Source organism: Gymnoscopelus braueri (assembly GCF_963280865.1).
Source record: "Gymnoscopelus braueri genome assembly, chromosome: 7".
In the NCBI taxonomy this organism is placed as follows: domain Eukaryota; kingdom Metazoa; phylum Chordata; class Actinopteri; order Myctophiformes; family Myctophidae; genus Gymnoscopelus; species Gymnoscopelus braueri.
The window spans coordinates 29,033,706-29,047,977 of record NC_137608.1 but is presented as its reverse complement, the minus strand read 5'-3'; the positions used below and the strand labels follow the sequence as shown (position 1 = coordinate 29,047,977).

The window sequence follows — 14,272 nt, the reverse complement described above, 5'->3', positions numbered from 1 at the left end:
AAAGATTATTAACCCATTAAGGCCTGAGGTTCCGATTCTGCAAAATGTCTTCTAAATCCCAACAGTTTTCTGAAAAACGTATGTTTCTATAACAGTGGTTCTCAAACTTTTTCATGTCAAAGACCCCAAAATGTATATGTATTTGGCCGCCGACCCCCATCTCAAAATATTTTGTTCCAGGGACCCCCCAGAAGCAAAAATTTGAGTTACAAATGTTCACTTTAAAAGATATATATTCAAAGATTTGCACACATTTTCTCGATGTAAAAAAAATAGCAGATCTACAAGCTCGTAGCGCGGCACTCGGTGCCGCGCTATGAGCTTGTATATCTGCTATTTTTGAATAGCCAAAGCGTAAAATAATGCTTTTTTAGCTCAAATCAAGAAGTGGCACAGAGGTCTTAATGGGTTAAAGGGAAACATCATCCATTTTCAACCTAAATCGCATTTTGCTCTTATGTGAGATCAATAATATAATGTGGCAAAATGACTTCTGTGTATTTCTCCACAAAAAAATGTACATCACAAAATGATGACAGTATAAGAAATGCACGCCCAGTGACTTGAAACAACGCGTTTGACGGCATCATTTCACGGTGAAATACACAGAAGACAGGCTTTACTTTCCACACGACATTATTGATCTCCTCACACATCAGGCCAATGGCACTCTGTGAAGTTTCCCTTTAAAAAAATTGGAAAATTCTAGATTGACTATTGATAGTCTTTACATGTGCATGTCTATTTGTATGCACAAGCGTGTGTACAGTTATCTCCACAATTAGTTTTGTCCACAAATGTTTTATACTTTTTGTTTTATATTTAACCATTTACTTCATAATGGAAGTCAATGGACTTCTGATTGGGCTGAATCATCATTTGGAGTCATAGGCGGTGTTGCCAGATTCTGTGAGAGCAAGCAACCAGGTCTAGGAAAAAACAGCCCAAAAGAAGCGACTATGGGCCACATGAGCACATGAGCGCTGTTTGAAAACAGCAGATCTACAAGCTCACAACGCGTCGCGATGCGACGCGTTGTGAGCTTGTAGATCGGCTATTTTCAAATAGAATCTTGCAGGGAAATTATAATAAGCAGATCTGGCAACCCCTGGTCATAGGTCATAGATATGACGTCATTTAAATTATGACTGACTCACAGGCTGGCCACTTGAAGTCCGAGAGCCATGCCTGTTCCCATGTGAATCCAGCTGGCTTATGGGCTCTATAGGGCCTAGACTAGAGTCTAGGCTACTGTTGCATTGAATATAAGACTCCAGTGGACCCAGTGGACCCAGTGTATCATCTAGTCAGGGACATCATTCAACTGTCTGAACCTTTGTTGGCTGTGAAGCTAATTGAGACCGTATTTAATTGTCTCTATTCTATTTCATAGCGAGACAAGAGTGTGTGTGTGTGTGTGTGTGTGTGTGTGTGTGTGTGTGTGTGTGTGTGTGTGTGTGTGTGTGTGTGTGTGTGTGTGTGTGTGTGTGTGTGTGTGTGTGTGCGCGCGTGTAGGTGTTCGATATTATTCTTATTATATACTGAGAGTGTGCGAATCGTACACTCTCAGAGTTACACTGAGGATTCTATTGTACATGTGCTCTACATGTATGTGCATTCTGCACTGTGTGTGTCCATCTGTTTTTCTCTCTCCCAGCGGTGACAACATCCAGTTTGTCCTTTTGTCGGCTGTAACCGGTGTTCCACAGTATGCCTGTCAATACTCTACAGCTGCCCACTCAGTCTCACCTTAACACTCCTCCCATGGCGTCCTACACTATTTGATAGGATAGAGAAAGGGCAAAAGGTTTGCTGCTGGTCCTTGAGATGAAATCTCTGTATGAACACCTGGCAGTTTGAAAAGAAAACATCTTCCTCTCTCTCCCTTCCTCTCTCTCTCTGTCTCTTTTTTCCACTTGTCACCCCCCCCCCCCAATCACTCCCTACCGTACATGTGCTTCCTCTTAGGAATCCATCAAGATCGGCTGATCGGCTCCATAAATAAAGTCACCTGCTAACTCTCTCTCTCTCTCTCTCTCTCTCTCTCTCTCTCTCTCTCTCTCTCTCTCTCTCTCTCTCTCTCTCTCTCTCTCTCTCTCTCTCTCTCTCTGGATACACTTTGTTTTATGGCTTTTTTTCTCTGCAGCGTGCTAATGATTTTAACATCTGTTTCAGCGCAGCTGCTATTACAGGGCATTACATACAGTATTATATACCAGTGGTTTTCAACCTTTTTCATGCCAAGGACCCCTAAATTGATATACATTTGGCCGCGGACCCCCATCTGAAAATGTTTTGTGCCAGGGAGGGACCCCCCAGAAGCAAAGATTTGAGTTAAAAAGGTTCGTTTAAAAGAATATATATATTCAAAGATTTGCACGCATTTTTCAAAAATAGCAGATCTACAAGCTCATAGCGCGGCACTCGGTGCCGCGCTATGAGCTTGTAGATCTTCTATTTTTGAATAGCCAAAGCTAAGTGGTTAAAATGATTATGACGCTATGTTAACTAATTTAGCTGGGGACCCCCTGGTACCCTACTAAGGACCACTGGTGGTCCCCGGACCACTGGTTCCGGACCACTGTTATATACGTATGTGAATGTGAATGCAGTAGTTGCCCACTGGTAGGCTATCAGCTAGCGATCAGGCTATACGAAAGAGAGTTGGAGGTGAGAGGGCAAAAAGGTCGGTGCGTTGGGAGTCGGGCTCATGGAGAATGACAGAAAAAGGTTGAGAGGAAATAAGAGACAGAATGCCTTACTTATAGACGCTTTCCAAGATGGAAAGAGAGGGGGAGTGGAAAATATGTATTCATTCCAGTGAGATGACAAGTTATTCCAGAACAATGAAGATGAGAGAGAGAGGGGGAGAAGCAGACAAACAGACAGACAGACAGACAGACAGAAAAGAGTGTGAAGTAAGCCAATGAAATAAACATTACAGGAAAAGATGATTAGATCCATCCCTCATCCTTTCTCAAGTTTCTTGGTATATGATATAAATTCTGCACAGGACAATATGCGTACGTGCATACGTACGCACGTGCACAACAATAATGCTACAAATATATCAAACAAATCATATTTGCCCACTTCATTCTTGGATAGACCTTCAAATAGAGCTAGTACCAATTGGCTCTTACAGAGATGAGGGCTGATCGACAGTGTTATAGATACTCTTTTAGATCGAACATTGTAATTGGGCAGAGGCGATGAATAATACACTTTTTTCATACTTCCAGGTACCTTAATATACAGACAAAAAGGCATCAATAATAATATTTAGTGTTGTACAAAAACAAAAACATTCTGTCATAAAGCAGGAGCTAGCACGTAAATAAGGAATGTGTGTGCTAGAATTATCAGCTGGGTAAAACAGTTAAAAAACTCAAAATATGTTGAACAAAGACAGAGCTGTGTTTAACATTTTTTGTGTAAAGTGACGTTCACACCAAGTTCAATAATTATAATGATAACTATAATATGTTTTAAAAATGTGTTCTAACTAAAGTTGATGGCAGAATCCACACCACAACTACAGTATAATGACAACGATGGTGGTACATTAAATCGTTCACCACTCTCATAGTGATTTCCTTCTGGTCACTTTCAGAGCGATTTCATGAATGATAGATTTAATTGGGCTGAAATCATCATTTGGAGTCATAGGCAGTGTTGCCAGATTCTGTGAGAGAAACAAGCAACCAGGTCTATGAAAACCAGCCCAAAAGAAGCGACTATGGGCCACATGAGCACTTTAACCTATACATCAAGCTATTTGAAAATAGCAGATCTACAAGCTCACAACGCGTCGCGATGTGACGCGTTGTGAGCTTGTAGATCGGCTATTTTCAAATCAAATCTTGCGGGGAAATTATAATAAGCAGATCTGGCAACTCTGGTCATAGGTCATAGATATGACGTCAAAATCCATCAGAAGGACATTTGGGATGCAGTTCGTCTCACTCACAGTCGGAATCAGTGGTAGTTTTGTTATTATTAACAGAGATGAGGAGATAATTATGAATAACTAATGCTTTCTGGTAGGATAGCTGGCTTTACCTCAGGTAGCCTGCAACTATCTCACTTATATTTAATAATCAGAATCAGATTATCCATATATTAATCCATATTATTAGAATCAGATTATCCATATATTATATATATATATATATATATATATATATATATATAATATATCCATATTGCCTTTGTCTTTCAGCATCAGGGCTCTTTGCCTCTATGTGTGGGCTCTGACACAGCTAGACATTGCAGCGTGTTTGCTGCCACTGTTTACAGAACCTTATCGTTCATGAGTGTGGACGCTCACATAATTGTCCTTATAGTTATCGTGCCCTGGTGTAATTGGCCATTAACTCTAAGTCAAGTCTAAAAATCTCCCAGAACCAGTGTTGGGCAGTAACGAATTAATACTAATATATTACTGTAATATTATTACTTTTCCCAGTAACGAGTAAAGTAAGGTATTATTCTGCCAAAGCAGTAATATTATACCATATTACTCAGACAAAAAAGGCCTCGTTAAAAATGCCTATTAATATAAAGTAATACGTAATATATTACTCTTGATTCCAAGTAATAAGTAATATAATATTATTACTTTTCAAAGGAGTAATAAGTAATAAGTAACATATTACTCTCCTAAGTAATATTGCCCAACACTGCCCAGAACGGGTCTCGAGTCAAGTCCTATTCCAGTTCAAGTCTACAGCTCGGCCCGGCCATGCGTGTGCATCCACTTGTCAAATTCACTTACCCACAATGCCAAGGCCGCACAGCAATATTGCCCCTCCATTTCCTGCCTTGTGCTCTCTCTCTCCCTCTCTCTCTCCCTCTAACACTCTCTCTTTCACCGTCTTCTCATCTCAGCTTCCAACTAACTTGCCTTCAAGTCCACTACAGCAGCAGGCGTGGATGGATTTAGCTTTTATTGAATCAGTCCGCTCGCTGAATTCGTCTGTGATAAATAAGCAACACGATCCCTTTCTGCTTTTGTAATACTGTCATTTATCACAGCACCGCTGGGCTATTAATGTGAATCGTTCAATGTCTTTGGCCCCGGCCGAGTTCTCGCATGTCTCGCTGGCTGGGCAGCAACCCAACACTTCTCTGGCAAAGTCCATGCAGAATGGAGACCGAAGGGCAAAATAACAGGCTTCACCCAAGCAGAGAGGACGGAGAGATGGGCATGCCAAGCACAAATAACTACAGTATGCCTAGTGTAGAAAACAGAAAATGGACATAAAGCATACAAGTAACTGTTTGTTTTACCAGTAGCATGACAGAATAAAAGGTTTCGGTCTGGAAAGTATCCTACAGTGAGTCTAAAGTTTAAGTATATGTTATACTTAACCCTTTAAGACCTTGAACGCATCTGTGTCACTTCTTGATTTGAGCTAAAAAGCATTATTTTACACTTTGGCTATTCAAAAAATAGCAGATATACAAGCTCATAGCGCGGCACCGAGTGCCGCGCTACGAGCTTGTAGATCTGCTATTTTTGAAAAATCTTGAAAATATGTGCAAATCTTTGAATATATATTGTTTTAAAGCGAACATTTTTAACTCCAATCTTTGCTTCTGGGGGTCCCTGGAACAACATATTTTGAGATGAGGGTCAGCGGCCAATTACATATCATTTTGGGGGTCCTTGACATGAAGAAGTTTGAGCACCCCTGATATAGAAACATACGGTTTTCAGAAAACTGTTGGGATTTAGAAGACATTTGTAGAATCGGCTTCAGGTCTTAATGGGTTAATCTCATGGCCATGTTGCTCTACAAAAAGAATGTTTTTTCAAAATGTTCATCAAGCAACACAGTCGTCCAGTTAAGTCCTTTAGTACTATAGTGAGTACAGTAGCTTTCTAAAAGTACAGTGTTGTACACATTGGTGGCATCTGTGGTTTTTTTCTCCCTTTCCCCTCAGCATCTCTCTCTGCTGTGTGGGAATATGTGTGCATTAGTCAATGGTTAAGAATATCCAGCTAAGTGTTTTTCCTTGTTTAAATTGTTTGAGACAGGAGGACTGGAGAGAGAAGCCAATGTATGCATGACTGACTTTAACCAGCGGCCCCATAATTACCATGTCATTGTCGCCTTGGAAAATGAGCGTTAAATTATCCCTGAAGAGGCCAACGCGCCTTCAGTCGCACAATGACAGGGTGGTTCCACCCAAAATGGCCTTCCTTAATTCAGAATCACAGGCTCTCTCCAAAATGGCCGGGCATACGCCTCCGTAGCGATGCTCATTGTGGCATCCTACTTTACCAGGAAATGGATGAATCCAACTTCTTTTTAATTTGATCGTTCTTCGGCAATAGATCTTGGTCATCGTGTGAGGTTGCAGCATGTGTACATATTACACTCACTACATTTACTCAATTATTGATTTTCCTCTTCTATCTCATATAACTCAGATATAGCTTTGTCTTTCTGTGTAAAATGTGTCTACCCACTGTATTTTAAAGTATCATGGTGACCAAGACCATCAGTATGGACTGAAAGATCACAGCTGATTTAGCAAATTCTACAACTGTAGAATAATTACATTAAATGTCATTTTAGGCTTACTAATTACTAATTAATTCTAACTCACCATTATTGCTCCTTCCTTGTTTCTCTCCTGCAGACCTGAAGAAGTCCTTTGAACAGGAACCGCTGGGAAAAGAAGTGTCACTGGAGCAGGAAGTGCTGTTACAGTGTCGCCCTCCCGAGGGCATACCGGCTGCAGAGGTACGTTCTTAACATTTCTCCCTGAGCTCATGTGAAAAGCCAGATGAGTCTTTCATAAAGTTTCAGCAAGGCAATTTATAGTTTTCCTACCTAGATATGATTTGTATTTCCAGCGTCAGGCTGGATAGCAGCCTGGCGCTTGAACAACAGTACTGTGTGTGCGAGTTGCCACACCATGGGGGAGAGCACTCTCCCTTCTAATATCCTATTATAAACATAGTGTCACTTATTGAGCCAGGCAAGCAACAAGTCAAGCTTGTTCAAGGACACGCTCTCAATGCATCGATTGGTGAATGGTTCAGCACCACCGCTGATGGACAGACCATGCGTGCTGTGACCCAGTGTTGATTTCGTTGACTAAAACTATGACTAAAAATGTCTGTCGACTACCCTTTTTTCACTGACGAAAACTAAATAAAAACTAAGCTATGATGACTAAAAAACTATGACTAAATATATTGACAATTTCGTCCACAAATAAAAACTAGACTAACATGTTTTGGAGGGACTAGTGGAGAAGAGAGCCAGTAGAACTAAGACAAGTCCTCATGGGTAGCTGATCTATAAGCTCACAACGCGTCACGCTGCCACGTGTTGTGAGCTTGTAGATCAGCTATTTTCGGCATGCAGCTAAGTGAAAATCAGCCATTTCGATGGCATCACGGCCCGCCCAATTTTTTTTTCTCGCAGATTACTTCAACTGTAGATTTAATCGACTAAAATCTTATTTTAGTCGATGTATTTAGTCAACTAAAACTAGACTTGAAGTATTTCAGGTGACTAAAACTAAACAGAATTGTATTCAAAAGACTATGACTAAAACTAAATCAATATTTGCTGTCAAAATCAACACTGCTGTGACTCATCACCATGCCGTTTTTTACATGAAGAACGTTTTTTACAAGAGAGCAAAGCGGCACACAGAGCAGCCACCTGACTGTCCCCAGCCTGAGTCTCCACAGAGGCAGCAGGTAATATTTTGTAGATAAGCCATTGCTAACACCACAGCAACAGATGCGAAGGGTTAGAACGCACGTACTGTAGAATGCAACGCTGGAATGACAAGTTGCTACGTTGCGGACTTGACAAATGGCTTATGGTTTTGTAGCACACTCTGTCTTGTTATGCAGCTGCGGTCGAACGCTAATGACTTGTTTCTCGATAACGATTGTATTTAAACTCTAAACATTAAAGGACAAAGTAGATACAGCAGCGTATGACATTAAAAGACCTATTCAAGATAAAGTAGACGGTGTGTAATGTTAGGGGGTTGCAGCAGATACAGCTGCACATAACTTGATAAGCAACAAAAGCTCAGGTTGATTCCAGGATATAATTAAATCAACTTAGACATAACTTTTTCCATATTTTATGGAGTGTTCAAGATTATTTTTTTCCTTTGGTCTGTACATCATAATTGAATAAATAATAATGACAATTTTATAACATGTTCCATTAAATGTCTGCATACCAATTAAGTATTCAATAAGGAGTGATAAAGTAAAGAATACCAGAATGTATTGTGAATATCAGTGTTATGAAGAGTTTTTGCGATTTAACTCTGTTAACCACTTAAGCCCTAAGCTGCTATTTTTGGCTAAGAGATTTGGTGTAGAGGGAAAAGATGAGGGGGCCAAGTATCACCCCTGGGTGACACCGGTCAACAAAGTATAATAGGGTTTAAGTAGTTAAGTGGTAGTAGTTGTAGTGATGGTAGATGTAATAATAATGTATGTTGTAGCAGCTGTAACAGCAATGCCACTTTTATTCCAAAAGAAAACATTCAGAACTAGAAAAAGTGCTCCTCGGAGCACAGGTCTCCGCCAGGTTAGGTAGGTTATTGTGGCCTCCTGGTGGCGCTATAATAGGCCAATGTGAAAAGGGTGCCATTTATTCTTAAGGTCCTTACACACCGGGGCGATTTTTTCGTGCGAATAATACGCTTTTTTTTAAAACCTTATAAAGTCAATGCAAGCGTACATGGCGCGAAAAAGCGGAAAAGCGAAGCGAAAAAGCGTCTTTTAATTATTCGGAACGAGTCCGAATTTTGCGTATATTCGCACATTCGCCAGTGTGTAACCGCCTTTAGGCCTTTCACGGCAATCAGACCTTGCATTCATGATTTGAGGCATTTTGTTCCAAAAATGTGTTTTGCTAAATTAGACCTGCTGGTGGCGCTATAACAGGCCAATGGGAAAAGGCTGGCATTTCTTCCTCGGCCTAATGGGAATTTGCGTGTGAAATTGCACGGAAAGCGCAAGCTGCGTTCATGATTTGAGGCATTTTGTTCAAAACGGACCAATCCTGCACATTTTGGAAGGCAACCTTAGCCAATGAGGATGGAATATGGACAATCGGACAGATCCGTGTTGATCACATGACTATAGAGATACTGTGTACCGATTTGCATGACGTTTGGATAAAATCTGTAGGAGTAAAAGGGTTTTGCACAAATCGGCCTCCTGGTGGCGCTATAACAGGCCCATGTGAAACATTTGGGGCAGAGGTTCTGAATTGGCATCCAGGGAGTGTGCGTGCACAGTTTCACAGCGACCGGGCCAACGGTGCCTGAGATTAGCTGTTCACAGACAGATGGACGGACGGACACACAAACGGACACACAAACGGACGGACGGACAGGGGGTAAAACATACTCTCTCGCCATGCCTTTCGGCCTGGCGGAGACAATAAACAGACATGGACAAGTAACAAGATATGGAAAACAATCATCTTTCATCACTGTGATTTGTTGGGAAATTATCTGATTAATATAATGTATAATGTAATGTTCTCTGTTACCTGTGCCCTTCAGAAACATCAGAAGAAAAACACAGCAATGAGATTTGAATAATTTCACGGTTAGCATAATAGGACGGTACGCACGTCTTCAAAGACTGACTTTTGTTGTGTAATGTCGAATTCCATTACTGTCGATTTGTTGTCTGGAGAGATAGAACAACTAAATACTACTTTTCAGAAATGATCACGTGGAAGCAGAGGTAGACTACTCTACCACTGGACATCCACAGTTCAAACCTAGATTTTAAAGTGCCCTGAAAACCAATTTTAAACCAAAGTGAGTCGGGAAAAAAACGATCTGAGGCACTCTGATTATTATAAAATAATGATCCTGTATTAAATCATGTATTCACTGGCGTTTTTCGACTCAGATAGTCCTCATCAGGGTATAAAGTGAAACTGAAGACAGGTATTCAATATAAAATAAAATCTTTTAAGTGGTCGTGTCACAGGTCACGTTGCATGTTAATGCAGTCCACTTAGAGACCCACATTCTAGACATGACAGTAAAAACAAAGTGAGGGCGGTAATCCGGAGATTCTCCTGTTGAAGGAGACATTTTAGTCTGTCTCCGTCAACCCCTTGTATTTTTGGGAATGACCTCTATGGTCATGGCTCTCAAAGTGTTTGGATTAGTGTGGCTTACAGCCTTGGGGTAATTGGGGTAGTGGGTTCTAATAGCATATTTGTGTTAATCTCTCCCGCAGTTTACGTTTTGTGCGCCTGGTATAGAAACAGACACTCACATTCAAGTCCAACCACAGTCTGTACTGCAATTAGTAAAGCTTCTGCTATGATATGTCCTTTGACTAAAAAACATCCACAAAATGTGTTGTCTCTGTTGATGTTGTTGCAATGATTGCAAGAGCCCAGTGGTGTAAAGTAACTAAGTACATGTACTCAAGTACTGTACTTGAGTACACTTTTGAGGAATTTTGACTTTACTGGAGTATTTACCATTTTCAGTACTTTTGTTTCTACTCCACTACTTCTCAGAGGCAAATATTGTACTTTTACTCCACTACAGTTATTTGACAGCTTTAGGTACTAGTTACTTTGCAGATTTAGATTATTATCACAAAACATACATTAACCACTTCAGCCCTATATATTTCGGCCATTTGAAAATAGCCGATTTACAAGCTCACGATGCGTCGCATCCGCATTGTGAGCTTGTAGATCTGCTATTTTCAATAGATTTGTATACATTATGAACTTGTGATATGGGACATTCTGCACATGAGTACTTTTACTTTTGGTACTTTAAGTATATTTTAATGCCAATACTTTAGTACTTTTACTCAAGTAAATTTTGATGACCAGACCTTTTACTTGTAACAGAATATTTCTACACTGCCGTATTGATACTTTTACTTAAGTAACAGATGTGAGTACTTTTTCCACCACTGCAAGAGCCACGTCTGTATGATGCCAGTGAGTTTTGGGAACCAAGTGGCGGGTTTAGGAGGGGGTTGGTTACTCCTCTCCAGGCTGAGTCAGTGTTGATGCCCTTCTGAAAGAGAAGGCTGGAGGCCACAGAAACACTGCACAGAGGGTGGGGTCACTGAGCAAAGTGAGGAGTTGGCTGATGTCACAGGCCATGCTGCTGTACTGTGTGGTGAAATAGATTCTGGATTGTTGTTGTTCACAAGGTCTCGTATTCAGAAGGTGCTTCCTTCCTATCTAACACAGTAAAATGCTCAGTGTTCATTTAAAGGAGAGATCCGGACATTGTGTTATCTTTGATGTGTCGCTAATCACTCACCATCATTGAAAGGGACGTTGAGTTATTTCAGAGAGTCCCGTGTCGTCCAGTCTGTTGACCCCCTCCGTTGGCATAATGGGAGCCCGTGTAAGAGTGAAAATCGTCTATTATAACCGATACAAAGTTAGTTTTTTCTCTACTACTGCTCATCGTGGAGTGTGATACTCAAACGTGCACTGAATGTCGCGAGCGAGCTATCGTTCGTGCAGAACGACATGATGCTGGTTGCTTATTTCTTCCACAGACGCCAGGTTCTGTGGAAGAAACAAGCAACCAGCGTCATCAAGTTCTGCACATTGAAGATAACACTTAAAGAGTTTTTTTTAAAACAGGGTACAGCCAGTGCCAGCCGTTTTTTAACGATTTTCTTACCTTTTCAAGTAGTCACAGAATATTTTTCCGTGATCACCGTCCTCGCGGTGATCCCCCTCATTACACACACAGGGGTCTCGTAGAATCGAAAGACATCCGATCGCGGTAATCCGTTCCATAATTGCAGCCAGTTGAAAATAGCATGTTTCGCCAAAAATACATAGTAAAACACAGGAGCCCAGATACAGAATATTTCCCAAATACTTTAACCAGGAAGTGAATTATTGTTATTATTTTCAAAAAACTTAAACGTAAACTTAAATATAAACGTTTTTGTTACCCTAGGCCTTTTTTTCTCCAGAGGGCCATACTGACTTTAATAAAGTGAGTGAAGGGCCACACATTGGACAACTGAATTTAAACTTGAGAGGCATATTGCGGAATTACGTTAAATCTGTGTGAATTTGGTAGACATGACCGATTGCTTAACAATAGGCTATTTTCCAGGCCAGAAAAGCCTGCGTCCTTGCTTCACAACACAATAATTTGTTTTCCTTTGAGGATGTCCCGAGGTAGTCCCAAGACCAACCAGTAGGAGTCAGCAGTGACCCATTAAGACCTCAGGCGATTCTTTAAAAAAAAATCAGGATTTAAAAAAAAATAGCAGATCTACAAGCTCATAGCGCGGCACTCAGTGCCGCGCTATGAGCTTGTATATCTGCTATTTTTGAATCTAAAGTGACACAGATGCGTTCTAGGTCTTAATGGGTCAAAGTGGTACAACAACTAAATTGGGAGAAAATGGAGAAAAATAGGCCAAAATAAATACAACCAAAATAATAACAATGCTACATGTACTCTACCATGCTCTCAGCACAATCACAGTGTTTGGGGCACTGAGGAATCCTACTGTACTGCATGGCTGTGCCAAATGGCTGTCTAGTTTTGAACCTGTGACCTTCCCATCACACGGTCACTTGTTCAACGAAAGGTCAACTCTTCCCATTATACATGTGATGTATTAGTGTTATGTGGCTGTCACACTGTCACACAACATTATTTCCCATTAGAGCAGCACGCTGCAGGTACATTGCCTGCACATAATTGTATCCATTCATTCGGTGTAACCGATGTAAACATTGTCTTTGAAAGAAGTGCACAGATCGTTACTGCTACTCCCAGAGGGCTTTAAACAACTACAGCAAAGTACATCATCTACAATTCAGATCATTATTCATCTTCTTTGCTTTATTTTCCTTTTTAACCCCCCCCCCCCCCACATGAATGGATAAAGAGACATAATTTAACCCATTAAGACCTGGAACGCATATGTGTCGTTTTTAGATTTCTTTAAGCTATTCAAAAAATAGCAGATATACAAGCTCGTAGCGCTACAAGCTTTTTTTTTTTTATTTATTTACTCAAATGTTTGCTTCTACAAATGTCTTCTAAATCCTGTCTTCTAAACCTTTTTCCTGTCAAGGACCCCAAAATTATATATTTGACCGCGGACCTCTCAAAATATTTTGTTCCAGGGACCCCCCAGAAGCAAAGATTTGAGTTACAAATGTTCGCTTAAAAATATATATATGTATTCAAAGATTAGCACACATTTTCACGATTTATCAAAAATAACAGATTTACGAGTGCCGCGCTACGAGCTTGTAGATCTGCTATTTTTGAATAGCCAAAGTGTAAAATAATGCTTTTTTAGCTCAAATCAAAAAATGACACAGATGCGTTCCAGGTCTTAAAGGGTTAATTTCCTCGCACGCCAGGGAAACTGCACCACAGCACTTTGCGAAGGCTGCACTGCCTGATAAGGATATTCTAAATCTGGTGTTCTGGTTTACCGACGGTTTGATAGTCGATTTCAGCTGCGCTAAAGAACCCCCCACCACCTATACTGACGGAGCGAGAGGCTAACATCTGAGCCCCTCTGTATGAAGTTAAGCTATATTAGCATAAAAGTCTCTCATAACTTCTCTGTCTCTCTTATGTTTGTCTTTAATCCATTAAGACCTTGAACGCATCTGTGTCATTTTTTGATTTGAGCTAAAAAAAAGCATAATTTTACACTTTGTCTATTCAAAAATAGCAGATATACAAGCTCGTTAGCCTCGATCTCCAGGCTTTTATTGTTTAGTTTTGCTAAAAAATAAAAGCCTGGCCCAGCGAGTCGGTGTACTCGGTATGAGGAAGTGTTTCATTTCCCAACCAACCAGAGTGCAGTGGGCGTCGCTCGTAATGTTGTGTTAACGGGGCGGGGGTTGACGGACAGATCGGTGAACCAATTAGGATAAGGCGCAATCTCTCGCCGGCTCTATACACCCGCCCCTCTATACACGAAATCAGGAGGGTTGGGGCAGTCTACAAGCTCGTAGATCTGCTATTTTTGAAAAATCGTGAAAATGCGTGCACATCTTTGAATATATATATTTTTAAAGCGAACATTTTTAAATCAAATCTTTGCTTCTGGGTGTTCCTGGAACAAAATATTTTGTGATGGGGTCCGCGGCCAAATACCTATAATTTTAGGGGTCCTTGACATGAAAAAGTTTGAGAGCCACTGATATAGAAACATAACGTTTTTCAGAATACTGTTGAGATTTAGAAGACATCGGCTTCAGGTCTTAATGGG

At 40.6% G+C, this 14,272-nt stretch overlaps 1 protein-coding gene across 1 annotated transcript in view; it reads left to right on the top strand.

Moving 5' to 3' along the window:
* LOC308088979 (netrin receptor UNC5C-like) overlaps positions 1–14,272 on the top strand; it is a gene marked incomplete at its 5' end in the record, with an annotated part of 146,180 nt that overhangs the window by 39,150 nt on the left and 92,758 nt on the right. Inside the window, 1 exon segment of the mRNA XM_080433560.1 lies at positions 6,652–6,755. Coding sequence (XP_080289686.1) covers positions 6,652–6,755 — 104 coding nt within the window.